The sequence below is a fragment of the Caretta caretta genome, chromosome 18 (assembly GCF_965140235.1).
Source record: "Caretta caretta isolate rCarCar2 chromosome 18, rCarCar1.hap1, whole genome shotgun sequence".
NCBI lineage: Eukaryota > Metazoa > Chordata > Testudines > Cheloniidae > Caretta > Caretta caretta.
In genome coordinates, this window is record NC_134223.1 from 21,875,352 (window position 1) to 21,890,838 (window position 15,487).

A 15,487-nucleotide genomic window follows, 5' to 3' on the forward strand; every position below is an offset into this window, starting at 1 on the left:
GCGAATGGGGCTTCAGGCAGGATAAGGAACACCACAGGAGGAAGCTTGCCCGGCCACTACCCAAAATGTTGGGGGAAACAGAGGACTCCAATCTCCAGGGCTGCCCGCCCAGCACCCTCCACCAGCACCAACATTCGCCATTTACAGACAGAGAGCGCTTACTGATGAGCCTTTTTTCCTTTTGTTGGCGATTCCTCCAAACCGGAATTTCACGCCCGCCATCTTTTTCCCCTTCCCCTTTTTCTTCCCATCTTTGGAGCCCTTGATTTTCTTCCGCACTCCTGGACCTAAATGAACAGAAAGATTTTCTTGACGTTCTAATGATGGACACCTTGATTTCTACATTCTCCCCAAACCCTATTGCTCATAATTTACCTTCGTTCAAGTATCTTCTGAGTGTTTGCATTGCCTGCGTAACTTTCTAGCTTATCACATCGTGTTCCCCCCACACACTGAATCCACACAGAGGATAAGTGCCTAAAACTGCTACCCGTTAAGAGAGCGACTCCTTTAGTTAAAGAGGCAAAGGCCCTGTGCTTTGGTGCTGAAGGTCCCATGTTCAATGCTGGGAAAGAACCAAGGCTCTACATTTTTACAGTTTCCCTCCTGTTTGAAAACGATGCTTCACAAACATTCCTCACTGAACTTTATAAATGCAAGAGCAGAGCAATGAAAGCAGCATGTCTCCTTCCCCGAAGGTGCTTCTTTCCCCTGTGGCTCTCTGTGTCTCCGCAGTGGGAACCCTAAGCAAATACTGAGGGGTGGCCAACTGCTTCCCTTGTAAACCAGGGGTTCATATTTAACTGCTTTGCATTTGGGGGAAAAGTGCAGCCTGCCCCCCAGGGGCCAGGAAAGGGACTGCAGCTCAGATACTGCAGAGATGGGTGCAAATAACTAACCTCTGTGGGTGTGGCCAGGGGGGACAGACGACAGCTTCCTCCCACAAGATCAGCTAAGTGGACTGAGAGATGCTGCACGAAAACTATGGGAAAGGAAAACTGTTGCAAACAGCACCATGCCTCTTGGGCTGCTCCTTTCAAAGCTCTTGAGGCATCAGGATTTGATTGCTGCATAATTGGAACAGAAACTTCATGAAGAAAAACACTGTAGGAACAAAGGGAGATTTCTCTCCCTCCTCCCCTTCCCCATTTTTTCTTCCAATGACTCATGAAGCCCTTTCTGAACGCTGAGGGAAGCCTCCCGTCTCTGCTGTCAGGAGCAGGAAAATGTTAATAGTTACAGACTCATTTCAATAAAAATGAGATCAATTCCGTAGGAGCTGCTGTAGATTAACACGCTTGCAAATGGGGTTTGAAGGCAGTGTCCTTCCACCTCCCCGCTAGGAAATCAAATACCTTATAAGTTATTTTTGTAATCTTTTCTACTGTGGTCTCTTCACTATTCTTGAATGTCCTACGTCGGTCCAGACGGAATGCATCGGCCAGACTGCTGAATATTACAGAGGCATACAGACAGAACACATCTGCTCTGCCAATGTCCTGCCCTGCATCCTACCACCCCTACTATTCCATTTGAGTTTCCCCCCAACAGATTTTCCAGTGCCCCTCAGTCCTGATCTTACTGGCCTGCAAATTCACTCCAGCTTGAAAAGTGCCCTTTCCAGGAGGTTGCGAGATTTCACTAGCGAATATTTATAAAGCTCTTGGAGATCCTTTGTGACACAGGTATCACATCAAGAAATATTGTTATTATTGCTTTATTTAAAGTAGGATACAAATCCTCCATGGTCCTGGAAACGTGATCGGTCATTATATAAAGAATCACAGTTCATCTGTGGCATTTATTGTAGAGTACAAATACAAACTACAGACACAGACTCACAAGTTTCCCCACAGCTCAATTTCCAGCTTTGTTTCCCTTACTTACCAGGCTTCACACCCTGTCTGGAACTAGCTAGGTAGCACACGGACACATCTAGTGGCTAAATAATATACTGCAAGTAAATGTATTGTTTATCATTGCAAGATCTACCCACGCTGTCTGGTTAGCCATTCATTCCTGCCTGGCACGTTACCTTTGCCCTCCTTGGTTTTCGCTTTCCTGATGGCCATGGGCAGAGCAGACTGCTGAGGGCTGACAGAAAGCTGAGGTGCAATGGTGACTGTTTCCACGGCTGCTGCCACTGCAGCTGCAGCTGCCGCGGCCGAGCTGCCTTTGAACGGGTTGTTGGCGCTGAATTCTCGCCATTTGGCACCAAGCACTGTCATCATCTTGGACATGGGGATTTTGGGATTCTTCTTGGCAATGAGAGGCCTGCAGGGTGGGGTAGGAAAAACCATCAGTCGATAGGGCTCCTCTGCGGTCTGATTGTTTTAACTCATCACACGCTGGGGAAAAGCGTAACATGAATTAGCAGCCAATGCCTGACACCGATTGTGACAAGTCACTGGCAACAGATGCACTGAAAACAGTAGAAACCAAAACTGCCCTAGCAAGGAAAGAGAGGGGAAATGTTCAAATATTCAATGACTTTTTTTCCCCAAAAAAATCTTTGATCGTTTTCAACCAGCTTAAAGAGCAGCCAGGGTGGGGGGAAATTCACAATTTTCAACAACAAAAAATTGGGAAAACTTTATTTTTTGGTGAAAATGTTTCCGCCTTTTCCAACCAGTCCTGCAACGAAACCCCTTGGAAAACAGCGTCCTGAAGAACACCTCTCGGATACATGTGGTGAAGCACCAAGGTATAGATGATGCACCAGGGCAGCAAACTTAAATTGGCCAAGAGAATGCTTTGGAGCCAGGGATAATTCATTACTACTTGTATAGCACCGTGGCATGACATTGCATCATTTCCCTGTTGCATCTGACCTCGCCCTCAAAGCGAATGGTAACCTTCTAGGGTCCAACTGGCTATGGGCGAGAGCAGAACCCCACTTGGGATACATCCAGAGTCTCTACAGAGATTGTAGCCCAGATCCTGCATGTGACGAGGAGCGGATTGTGCAGTCTGGCAGAATGTCAGTAAACTGCACATGTCTGGTTTTCTGTTGCTGAGGAATCAGCATTCTAATGCCTTGGCTTTATCAACTCGATTGGGTAGTAACCAAGTACAAAACAGATCCCCATCCATACGCACAATGCTCCACTGCTCAGCCTCTTACCTGAGAAACTGACTGAAAGCCTTGTAATTAGTCAGAGTATGGTAATCTTCTTCTGAGAAAATATAATCCACATCATCCAGGCCCCACTCCTCCATTAGCTGCGCTGAGCTCTTGGGCTCCTATGGATTTACAAAGGGATACATTTAATGCAAATGACGGAGGTGCTATGAACGAGCGGTGTGCAGCCACGCCCATGATATACTGCACGCCATCTGCTACTCCTAGACCTCCGCAACATGGGGATTGGTTTCTGTTGGTTAAAGGATGGAGTGTGCACAAGTGCTTAGTAAACAGACACACTACCTAGCTGGAAAACAATACAATGCCTTCCAAATGCTTCCCTAACCCCACCACAGCTTTAGTGTCACCACGACATGTAATCCGTGGGCACATCAAATGCATCAGTGGGAACTGCGGCAAAATCCATTTGCTAGTAGCTGTGACAGCACAAGGCCCCGGTCCACTCCGGTGACTCCTGACTCACTGGGTGCTACTGCTTTTCCACACCTTGGGGAGGGGTGACCCTGGTGTCAGAGGATTTTTTGAAAAGCAAAGGCTGTTTTAACATCAGTGTCCGAGGAGCCAGAGAGTCGTCACTCATCTGCTTTTCCACAGAACCAGACACATAAATGAACACAACTGTCCAGGGCACGCCCTCTTGGCAACCGTGCAACAGAGACCTCCAAAGAGCAGCTAAGAGCCAAAATAAGAGAGAGGGACAAGGGGCTGGAGCTGGTTGAAGAAACTTGGATGGAATCATTTTCCTCCAGAATACACGGTGCCATTGACACTGACATGCTTCCCGAAATCAGATCCATTTCGCTGGAACTCTGTTTTGGAAAAAAACGGGAAAAGTTCTGACAATATTGAAATGTCCCATTTCAACAATGTCAAAACAAAACCCTTCAGACTTTCCACTGTGGATTTTTTTCATTTTGTAACAGAATACAGCATTTTTAAAAGTCAAATCCGAAACTAAATGTTTCAATCAACCCAAAACAAAAAGTCAGAATTTTTTTTTGAAGAATTTCAAAATTTTAGTTTTTGCTCCAGTTTGGAACAAAGCCAAATTTCCAAATCCTTCATGAAACAGAATTTCCTCCTCCACACAGATCTCCCAAGCACCAAACCTGCCAGGTTCCCAGTGCCCTCGGCTCCTCTGGGAGCATCTGGGAGTAGGAGCACTCCACTCCCTGCAGGACTGGACCCCCAGTTAGGCATACAGGCAGAGACTGAAATGAAACTCCTCCTGAGGAAGCACCTGGTGAAAAACAGCCCCCTTGGCCTTTTCCCACATCCCATCCTCGCATTGAGAGAGAGTAACAGGGAGGTGCCCTAAAGTTCCCATTCTCAGAAACAACCCGACTAATGGACCTAGGTCCTGGACAGTAATTGTAGGTACCTTTAAACCTCCTTCCTCATTATCATCCTCCTCTTCATCTTTCTTCTTGCGCTTGGCTTTTTTCTCTTTCTTTTCTTTGAGCTTCTTCTTCTTCTTTTTGTTGGGCGAATAGTCACTCCCTTCGCTCTCAGATTTCTCCTCCAGTTCCTCTTCGTTTTCAGATATTTCATCATTACTCCCCTAAGAGAGGAAGGGACAATGAAGGAAGGCCAGGATCTCCCCTCCCCAGCTTCCCTGCACAAACCCCTCTGGTCGTTTGTCAGATTCAGTCATTCCTATTAATTACTTTTACATTTTAAAACACTCCAGCCACAGTACATGTGGATAGCAACACCCTAGCACAAGTCAAGGAAACGCCACTCTCACTTGGCTTAATCTGGGCCATAAGAAGGGTCTGACTGTAGGAGACACAAGCAGAAATATTGTTTTCCATTCATTATTTTGTTGCAGAGGAAGGACACTCCTCTGGTTAAGACACTGGACTGGGACTCAGCAGATCTTCTATATAATGATGCAGACAGGCGGCCAGCAGCAGAGTGGAGGCTGTATAGTTTGTTGCACTGAATAAGGCATGTAGGATGACAGGCCTGGTGGGCAGGTGACATATGTGCGTATTTGGTGCACGCACCTTATGACCCTCAGGGACCGAGTACGGGCTCTTGAGACCAGTGTCTGAACTGGAGGAGCTAAGGGAGACAGAGACTTTCCAGGACAGTTGAGCAGTCCCACCCCAGTCTGACAGCCTCTGGACAGTTGAGGAAGATGAAAGACTTGGGGAAGGAGCACATCCAGCTGGAGTGGAGGGAAGCGATCCCATGGTTGGGACTCTCCTTCCAGGTGGTGTCACGGGATCCTCTCGCATTGAGGATACCCCTCCAGAGGAGGGGAAATCTGTTATTAGGAAGAGACAGGTAATCGTAATAGGAGATTCATTTATTAGAAATATAGATAGTTGGGTTTGTGATGACCGGGAGAACCGCATGGTAAATTGCCCGCTCGGTGTGAAAGCTGCGGCCCTCTCAAGACATCTAAACAGACTTACGTGCACGGCTGGGGAGGAGCCAGTGGTCATGGTACATGTAGGAACCAGTGGCACAACAAAAGGTAGTAGAGAGGGGTCCTTGAGGCTAAATTTAGGCTGCTAGGTAAGAGATTAAAGTCCAGGACCTCCATGGAAGCATTCTCTGAAATGCTTCCAGTTCCAGACAGGGATCCAAGTAGACAGGCAGAACTGCAGGGTCTCAATGTGTGGAGGAGACAATGGTGTTCGAAGGAAGGAGTTAAGGTTATTAGGAACTAGACAACCTTTTGGGAAAGGAGGAGACTATACAGGAAGGATGGGCTCCACCTAAACCAAAATGGAACCAGGCTGCTGGCATGTCAAATTAAAAGGTTGTACAGGAGTTTTTAAACTAAGGGCTGGGAGAAAGCCGACAGGTCAGACAGACACATCCCATAGGCAAGGATTTATTAAAGGGGATACTCTATATCCTAGTAAAGAGGAGAGGACAGAAGTTGATAAAGTACAGGTAGGAGCTGAAGAGAAACAGTCAAATGAACAAGAGTCCCCATTCAATTACCTCCTGAAGGCAGACAACTAAGTATGGACAAATTGTATAAGTGCTTGTACACAAATGCTAGAAGTCTAAATACTAAGATGGATGAACCTGAGTGCCGTGTATTAAATGAGGATATTGATATCATAGGCATCACAGAAGCTTGGAGGAACGATGATAACCAATGAGATGGGGTAATACCAGGATACAAGATATATCAGAATGATGAAATAGGCCATGTTGGCAAGCGAGTGGCACTATATGTACATGTAAGCATGGGGTCAAATACAGTAAAAATCTTAAACAAATCAAACAGCACCACAGAATCTCTATGGATAGAAATTCCAGGCTTGAATAATAAGAGTATAGCAGTAGGAATATACTAGCGACCACCTGTCCAGGATGGTGATTGTGAAATGCACAGAGAGATGAGAGAGGCTACAAAAACAGAGAACCCAATAACAATAGGGGATTTCAACTATCCCAATATTGACTGGAAACATGTCACCTCATTATGCAATCCAGAGAGAAAATTTCTAGACACTATTAATGACTGCTTCTTGGAGCAGTTTGTCTTGGACCCCAGAAGGGGTGAGGCAATTATTTATTTAGTCTAAGTGGTACATAGGATCTAGTCCAAGAGGCGGATATAGCTGAACCACTCAGTAATAGTCACCATAATGTCATTAAATTTAACATCCTTCTAGGGAGAAAATTGCCTAAGAAACCCACCACAGTAGCATTTAGCTTCAAAAAGGGGAACTACACAAAAATGAGAAGGCTAGTTAAACGGAAATTAAAAGGAATAGTCCAAAGAGTGAAATGCCTGCAAACTGTGTGGAAACTGTTTTAAAACACCATAAAAGAGGCTCAAACTAAATCTATACCCCAAATTAAAAAAAAAAAACGCAAGAGGGCCAGAAAATGCCACCATGGCTAAACAACATAGTAAAAGATGCAGTTGGAGACAAAAAGACGTCCTTTAAAAATTGGAAGTCAAATCCTACTGAGGAAAATAGAAAGGAGCATAAACTCTGGCAAGTCAAGTGTAGAAGAAAAATTAAGCAGTCCAAATTTGAAGAGCAACTAACAAAAGACAAAAACTAACAGCAAAAAAAAAAAAGTTAAGTACATCAGAAGCAGGAAGACAGTCCAAAAATCAGTGGGGCCACTGGATGACTGAGGTACTAAAATAGCACCCAAGGAAGACAAGGCCATTGCAGAGAAGCTAAATGAATTCTTTGCATCAGTCTGCACTGCAGAGGATGTGAGGTGTGGTGATTTCCACACCTGAGCCATTCTTTTTAGATGGCAAATCTGAGGATCTGTCCCACATGCAGGTGTCAACAGGGGAGGCTTTGGAACAAACCGAGAAACTAAACCAGGGGTGGGCAAACTTTTTGGCCCGCAGGCTACATCGCGGTGCGAAACAGTATGGAGGGCCGGGTAGGGAAGGCTGTGCCTCCCCAAACAGCCTGGCCCCTGCTCCCTATCCACCCCCTCCCACTTGCCGCCCCATGACTGCCCCCCTCAGAATCCCCGACCAATCCAACCTCCCCTGCTCTTTGTCCCCTGACCACCCCCTCCGGGGACCCCCACCCCTGACCGCCCCCCCCGGGACACCCCCCCCAGCCAACCCCCCCTGTTCCCCATCCCCTGTGGCTGCAGGGAAGGGTGGGCAGCAGGGGAGGGGCCAGGGGCTAGCCTCCCCAGCCGGGAGCTCAGAAGCCGGGCAGGATAGTCCCGCGGGCCACCCACCTCTGAACTAAACAGTAACAAGTCACCAGGACCAGATGCAATTCACCCAAGAGTACTAGTTCAACTCAAATATGAAACTGCAAGGTTACTAACTGTGGTGGGTAACTTATCACTTAAATCAGCCTCCATATCAGAGGACCGGCAGATAGCTAATGTAATGTTGATTGTTTCAAAAAGGCTCAGAGGCGACCCTGACAATTACAGGGTGGTGAGCCTAACTTCAGTACCAGGGAAATTGGTTGAAACTACAGTAAAGAACAGAATGATCAGACACATAAATGAACATGCTCTATTGGGGAAGAGTCAACACAGCTTTTGTAATGGGAATTCAAGGCCTATCACTCTATTTGAATTCTTTGAGGGCATCAACAAGCATGTGGACAAGGGTGATGCAGTGGATACAGTGTCCTTGGACTTTAAGCATGCCTCTGACAAGGTCCCACAGCAAAGGCTCTTAAGCAAAGTGAGCGGTCCTGGGTAATCAGTAACTGGCTAAAAGATAGGAAACAAAGGGTAGGAATAAAGAGTCAATTTTCATGGTGGAGAAAATAAATAGAAAGTAAATAGCAGAGTGCCACAAGGAACTTGTACTGGGACAAGTGCGGTTCAACATATTCATAAATGATCTGGAAAAAGGAGTAAACAGTGAAGTGGCAAAATGGCAAAATTTGCAAATGACACAAAATTACTCAAGGTATTTAAGTCCAAGCTAACTGCAAAGAGCTACAAAGAGATCTGAAAAAACTGGGTGACTGGGCAAGAAAATGGCAGACGAAATTCAATGCTGATAAATGCAAAGTAATGCACATTGGAAAATGTAATCCCAAAATAATGGGGTCTAAATTAGCTGTAACCTCTCAAGAAAGAGAACTTGGACTCATGGATAGTTCTCTGAAAACATCTGTTCAACGTGCAATGGCAGACAAAAAAGCTAACAGAATGCTAGGAACCATTAGGAAAGGGATAGATAATAAGCCAGAAAATATCATCATGCCATTTTATAAATCTATGATATGCCCACATCATGAATAGTGCCTGCAGGTCTGTTCACCGCATCTCAAAAAAGATATATTAGAATTGGAAAAAGTACCGAGAAGGGCAACAAAAACGATGAGGGGGATGGAGCAGCTTCCGTATGAGGAGAGATTAAAATGACTGGAATATTTCAGTTTACAAAAGAGACGACAAAGGGGGGCGATGATCGAGGTCTATAAAATCATGGCTGGTGTGGAGAGAATGAATAAAGAAATGTTAATTACCCCTTCTCATATAACCAGGATCATCCAATGAAATTAATAGGTAGGTTTAAAACAAACATAAGGAAGTACTTCTTTAGTTAATCTGTGGAACTCATTACCAGGGGATGTTGTGAAGGCCAAAATATAATTGGGTTCAAAAAAGAATTAGACAAGTTCTTGGAGGATAGGTCCATCAATGGCTATTAGCCAAGATGATCAGGGATGCAACCCTATGCTCTGGGGGTCCCTTAATCTCTGACTGCTGGAAGCTAGGACTAGACAACAGGAGATAGATCACTCAATACATTGCCCTGTTCTGTTTGTTCCTTCTGAAACATCTGGCACCAGCCACTGTTGAAAGACAGAATACTGGGCTAGATAGACCTCTGGTCGACCCAGCATGGCCATTCTTATGTTCTGATATCCAATCCCAGTTCTGCCACAGACTTCCTGGGTGACCTTGTGTCTCAGTATCCCATCTGCAAAATTGAGACAAGAATACTTACCTACATCACAGACGTGCTGGGAGTATAAATGCACCAACGTGTGCTAAATGCTCAGAAACTACAATGGTGAGCACCATAGAATACTCCTGGGGGCATGCTGCGCCAAAAATTTTAAAATTCTGCACACAATATTTTAAAATTCTGCAAATTTTATTTGTCAAAATAACACTACATAATCACACCAGTTTCAATTATTTTGGTAATTTATTTCAAAGTAACTATCAGCAAGTATGTCTGTAACAATACAGATACATAAAAATTCCCCCAGGAGTAGAGAGTTAAAGAAACCCCTATGACAACCCAGTTCCTGTTTCTCTACCCCCTTCCAGGGATACAGAGGGAGAAACAGCCTGATGCTCGGTCCCGGGGTTGCACGGAGTTTCCTGCACGCCGCCCTCTCCTTCCCTCAGGGCATGCTGGGAACTGCAGCTGCCAGGAACCCTCTAGCTCCCTCTCCCGCCCCCTGCCCAGCAGTATCTCTTCTATGTACAAGCTGGGCTCTGCTGAGTCCAGTGGCCCCTAGTGGCAGCTAGCAGCACTGCAGCCCATTTCTGTGGGGGAAAGGAAATTCTGCACGCACATTAATTTCTGCAAAATTCTGCATAGCGCAGTGGCGCAGAATTCCCCCAGGAGTAATAGAAACGCCTACATATAAATTAAATGGAAAATAATGCAACACAGATGACTTTCATTTTGGAAACTGCTGTCTTGTCCAATGCATCTGTAAATGGTACATCATACGCTTACTTTACTGTCAATGCTGCACCGTGTGTGTAGTGGGGATGTTTCGCCCTAGTCATGTAAAGGGGATGTTTATTCTGCCTATCCTTTGTGAGGAGTATATATGTATTTTCGCAAAATGCTGCAGGGACTACCACAAGGTCGCACCCAGGTACTATTCTGATGGGTGATGGTATAAAATAGACAAGTAAATAGATAGCAACGGATGCTAAATTAATCTATATATTAAAAAACTGAATGATGTGTGAAATAAAACAACAGCTCTAAGCAGTGACATATGCTATGTCATAGACAGAGACAGCTAACTGTTTTTCTAAAAGATCCTAAAATTTCAAGTTCTGCAACATCTCTGATTGACATCAAACAAGGTAATTTATGGATTTCTGCCTTGTATTTGTTTATGTCTTAGCATAAATAAAATGTCACTCTCATATGGCAAGTATGGGAGCTAAGGAAGACAGGATTTCTTTAGTTGTGTTACATCACTTAGATTATCAAACACCTTTTTTGTTAGTTTTTCTTCAGCTCAGTTATTTGCTGCCCTGACAGCACCACAGCTCTCCCGCACCCCCAAGACCTCCTCGCTGTAAATCAGTTACATTTCTCAGTCCAGACACATTATGCACCTCACTCTTCTCTTGACCCCACACCAGGCCCCTTCCCAGGTGTATACGATCCAAAGTTCTGCAGTGTGGGAGCAAGAAGAAATTCTATCCATCATCACTTTGGGCAATAAGATTTCCTACAGCGCTGAGTTGCCAACATATCAGTATCTTCACCTGTTCCCATTTCTGTCATGGAGTCTATGGGGCTCGCCTGCAGCCCCTCTGAACCCAAGGATAGATCTACCTGCGTACAGCCATCAGGACCCAGCACCATGCTGATGAGCCAATGGTGCTGTTCTGCTTTCATCTGTGTTAAGTAAAGAGGAGTCCAAAGAGAGCAGACACGTGAAAGAGGCTAGAAAAGAAAACAGCAATCACCAAATGGAGAGCAGGAAAGGCAGGGAGGCCAGCAGCCCCACTGGCAGCCTGTAGCCAAAGGCCAAACCCCTTGTGCAACATTAGTTCTTCCTTGAAAAGGAGAAGGTTAAAAAGAGAATGCAACACCCAAATAATTCCAATCTGACGGTGACCAGCAGGATAAGAGAACAGCCCTCCCGCCCCCACACACACATCATATTGTAAAATCTTTGCCCTAGCCTTTGCTAAGGAGCAGTGTTGTGAACACTCATGATTTTATCATGAGTCTCACAATATTCGGTGTTCTCCTTAAAGTCTCAGCTCCTGGAGTCAGGTGATCACATGAGACTCTCAGCTCTCACATATACTGTATATATACAGTTTCTAGCTCTTATGTTTGCACAGAAAATCTTGAAAATGTGACCAGAGTGCAGTCTAAAGGCTCAAAAGCCAAATAAAAAGAACCCCAAACTTTCTTTTGGTAGTTTCATTATTTTTAAGACAGTAAGGCATCTGTACCCCCAAGGGTCGCAGTCTTAAAGGGGAGGATTCATGATGGGGTGTTCACCAACACCAGCCCTGAAGGGGTTGAGGTGGCCCAGAAGAGGCCAATTACCATTCACACTTGCACCTGAAGGGAGGCCCGTGGATTTATAAATGACTAATTGCCAATGAAGCCCCACTAGGGGAGAAGCTGGGTATGGTATAAAGCCAGGAAGTTTGCCGCAGAAAGACTGCAGGGACAGAGGCTGCAGTCACTCTATGAGAGAAGAGAGCTGGGAAGGAAGAAACCCGGGGTGAAAATAAGCCCTGGGATCCTAGTCCTGGAAGAGGAGTCAAGTCCAGAGGAGCTGTGGGAGAAAAAGTCTGAGAAGGCAGGGTAGGAAGAAGCGCAGGGAAGTTGCAGCAAAGAGGGGGACCGGGCAGACCTTGGCTGCTAGTTATAGGATCCCGGGGCTGGAATCCAGTGTAGAGGGGGGGCCTGGGTTCCCTTACCAACCCCTGGGACGTGGCACAGGACATTGGACAGCTGGTCTGGCAAGACTTTGATACCCCAGAACGGGGGGAACTGCACGGTGACCTAGTCAGAGGCTGAGTCACAAAGAGAGAGCACTGTGAATTGTGGGAAGAGACACCACCACCACAACTTTAGCAGGGGGTGCCGTATGGGAAGGGAAGAAAACTGCTACTCCATGCCCAGCCAGGAGGATGCACTCTTGCAGTGAGTGGACTCTGTCACAAGCCCCCAGAAGAGCTAGCAGCTGCTGGCTGACCCCTGGCTGGCCAAAGGCCTCAAGGTCCAGAGGTCACCTTCTGCACTCACTAGCAGTGCATATACATATTTCTTCCTTACCCAGAACTTACCCTTTGATTTTGCTCTGTGTCTGCCATAGGGAGCAGTCACATTTATTGGCAATAATCAACTGAGGGGAGCCACGCAGTCAGAAGGACTGATTGATCTGAAGGTGCATGCAGGGCTAATATTTCCACTGAGGTTTTCTGGCAGGAAGATAGTTTGAAAAAGCGACAGACACACAGAGCTGTGATTAAAACACACAGTGCAAAGGGGACCAGTTAGCCAGGGGCCATGAGTTCTGTCTTGAAACTCCCATGGACGACCCCCTCTCCTGGGGGGGAAGCGTTGCCAATCATTATATTTAGCAATGTAGATTCTTCCTACAAAACATTAAGCTGTGTCCCACATAGCCAGGTCCAGTGTGACAGTAACAAGTCACACCCAGGCAGTACCATCGTGCGTTTAGCCCTGCTCTCGCTCAGTCCTGTCCTGACCTATTCCCCAGGGTAAGGCGTGCTTCATCCTCCATAACTATTCAATCCTTTCAGAGGAGCAGCCGTGTTAGTCTGTATCCGCAAAAAGAACAGGAGGACTTGTGGCACCTTAGAGACTAACCAATTTATTTGAGCATAAGCTTTCGTGAGCTTCCGATGAAGTAAGCTGTAGCTCACGAAAGCTCATGCTCAAATAAATGTGTTAGTCTCTAAGGTGCCACAAGTCCTCCTTTTCTTTATTCAATCCTTGGCTACTCAGCTGGGATGGGGGCAGTGCTGGCAAAGGCTTTTCATTATATGAACATCACCCTACTAGGAACTGGTCTGAGACCACCAGATAAACAGCGGGTGGGAAAAGCTCTGGCTCACTCCTGACCCACTCTGGTGATTTAGACCAGCCACCTCCACGGGAAAGGTCCACATCCCATGAACCATCTTGTCACCAATAAAACATTTCCTTCTATCAGAAATCTGATACCATTCACATCCATTAGAGGAGAGACTCATAATTCAGCAGCGTGTCTATGAAAGGAAAGGCCTTGCCTACATTTTGGGGGGTTAGTACAAGAAGGGACATCTTATTTTTCTCTTTAGAACCAGACATTTATACTTTATAACAAAATCTGAGGACGGCTCACAATTATTTGTTCAGGTATTCCCTTGTAGCCAATCACAGCCTACAGGTCAATGTTCAGACTCTAAAGCTGCAAGAGCAGTGTGGGAGGCATGACCATGGACAGTCAGTCTGAGGATGTTTCAGCCTAAACTGGGGCAAACAGCTGGGCTTTTAAATAAATCCCTGAGTGAAGTTAGGGACCAGAAATTAATTAGAGGAAAATAAGGAAGGAAGGCTTACAATAACAAGGGCCAGATAAGTACTCTAGACAGAGGTTAAAATTGATTCCCTGTTGGCCTGAGACCTTGCACCAGGTTACAAATAAAGTTGATTTAACCTTGTTTCTACCAATTCACTACTAGACATTTAAATATTACTGAACAGCCAACAACTGTTTTTTAATGTATCCAAAACGAAAAACAACCCACACAACCTCTGCACACGTCTTTTTGCTGTGCGTTAATTTTGCCCTGTGTCACATTTTAATTTTCTAACTGCATTGTTGTCTGAAGGACAAATCCATACATGTCTGAACATGACGCCAGCCAGCCCGCTGGAATTGTTCACCATCCCCAGATCAAGTGTCTCTCTGTTCCTCCATATTGGGGCATTCTCAGCCAGTCTAGGATGGTGGGCAGATGGATTTTCATATTGTAATACACAAAATCAAATGTTCTAACGCTAGGGAAGCATCCTTGCCCAGCAGCCATTACTGATTTTTGGTCCTTCAAGCTTTTAAAACAAAACTGAGCCTTCCTCTTTACCAATGTTATAAACAGTTATAATTTAGCACTGAATAATTGGTTGCCATAGTAACTGCTGCAGTACAGGTTGAAATCCCTTCTCTCTCTCTCTCTCTGCCTCCCTGTCTGACAAGGACCTTCATCTACATATGTTCAGGTTCAAACTGCAGGCTGGTTATTTTATGTAAATAGATCTTCTCAGCACTTGCTGCATCAATTCTGCCATCGGCTCATGACTGAATATTACTGGCAAATAGACTCTAAAGAGTTGCAACATAGCTGATACACATTAAGGCATTCTACAAATTAATGCATGCAAAACTAAGAGCTAACAATGCTCCTCTTAAAATTTCAGGGTCAAAAAAAGTTGTGTTTTTTTTTTAAATAAAAGCTTTAACAGATTAAATATTTTAAAAATCGCAGCCAAGTGCAGAAGTCTGCACTCCATTCATATACTCAGTATTACACATCCACAATGAATTCCAATTGTCTACTTTATTTACAGCAGAATGTGCATTTACCTAGCAGGTATCAATAAAGGAGCTTAGGAGAAGCAGCCCCAACTCTGGACTTCTTTATCATTCATTGTTGCACATATATTTCTGATGCCCATTAAGAATGTGACTCAATGACATGAAGTCAAGGGCAGTCTTTCCCTTGGTTCTACTGGGCTTTCAATCAAGCTTTATGCCAGCCAGAATCAAATCAGACTAATGCTGTCCACACAAGGAGTTAATAAAAATTGAATGCAACAGACATTTATCAAATTTTCTCTTCTCTTCCTTTTTTGCACCAAGTAATCAATCAGATAACATACGTGCGACACGCTGCAGTTATTTCCAGGTGCCTCTTCTAAATAGTCTTAGGCAGGGCACTATTAAAATAAAATAATCAGTTCGGGAGAAAATGTTGTAGATGATTTTTTGCGGAGAAACTACATTACAAAGAGAAAAGGAGGACTTGTGGCACCTTAGAGACTAACAAATTTATTTGAGCACAAGCTTTCGTGAGCTACAGCTCACTTCATCGGATGCATTCCGATGAAGTGAG

At 45.1% G+C, this 15,487-nt stretch overlaps 1 protein-coding gene across 5 annotated transcripts in view; it reads right to left on the reverse strand.

Moving 5' to 3' along the window:
* Positions 1 to 15,487, reverse strand: part of CHD5 (chromodomain helicase DNA binding protein 5) — an 82,614-nt gene that overhangs the window by 47,614 nt on the left and 19,513 nt on the right. For all 5 annotated transcript variants that reach the window (XM_048825248.2, XM_048825246.2, XM_048825245.2 and 2 more), the window contains exons 3-6: positions 4,527 to 4,706; positions 3,125 to 3,243; positions 2,036 to 2,274; positions 163 to 287 (exon numbers count right to left, since the gene is read on the reverse strand). In XM_048825248.2, coding sequence (XP_048681205.1) covers positions 163 to 287; positions 2,036 to 2,274; positions 3,125 to 3,243; positions 4,527 to 4,706 — 663 coding nt within the window. The remainder of the gene's footprint in view (positions 1 to 162; positions 288 to 2,035; positions 2,275 to 3,124; positions 3,244 to 4,526; positions 4,707 to 15,487) is intronic.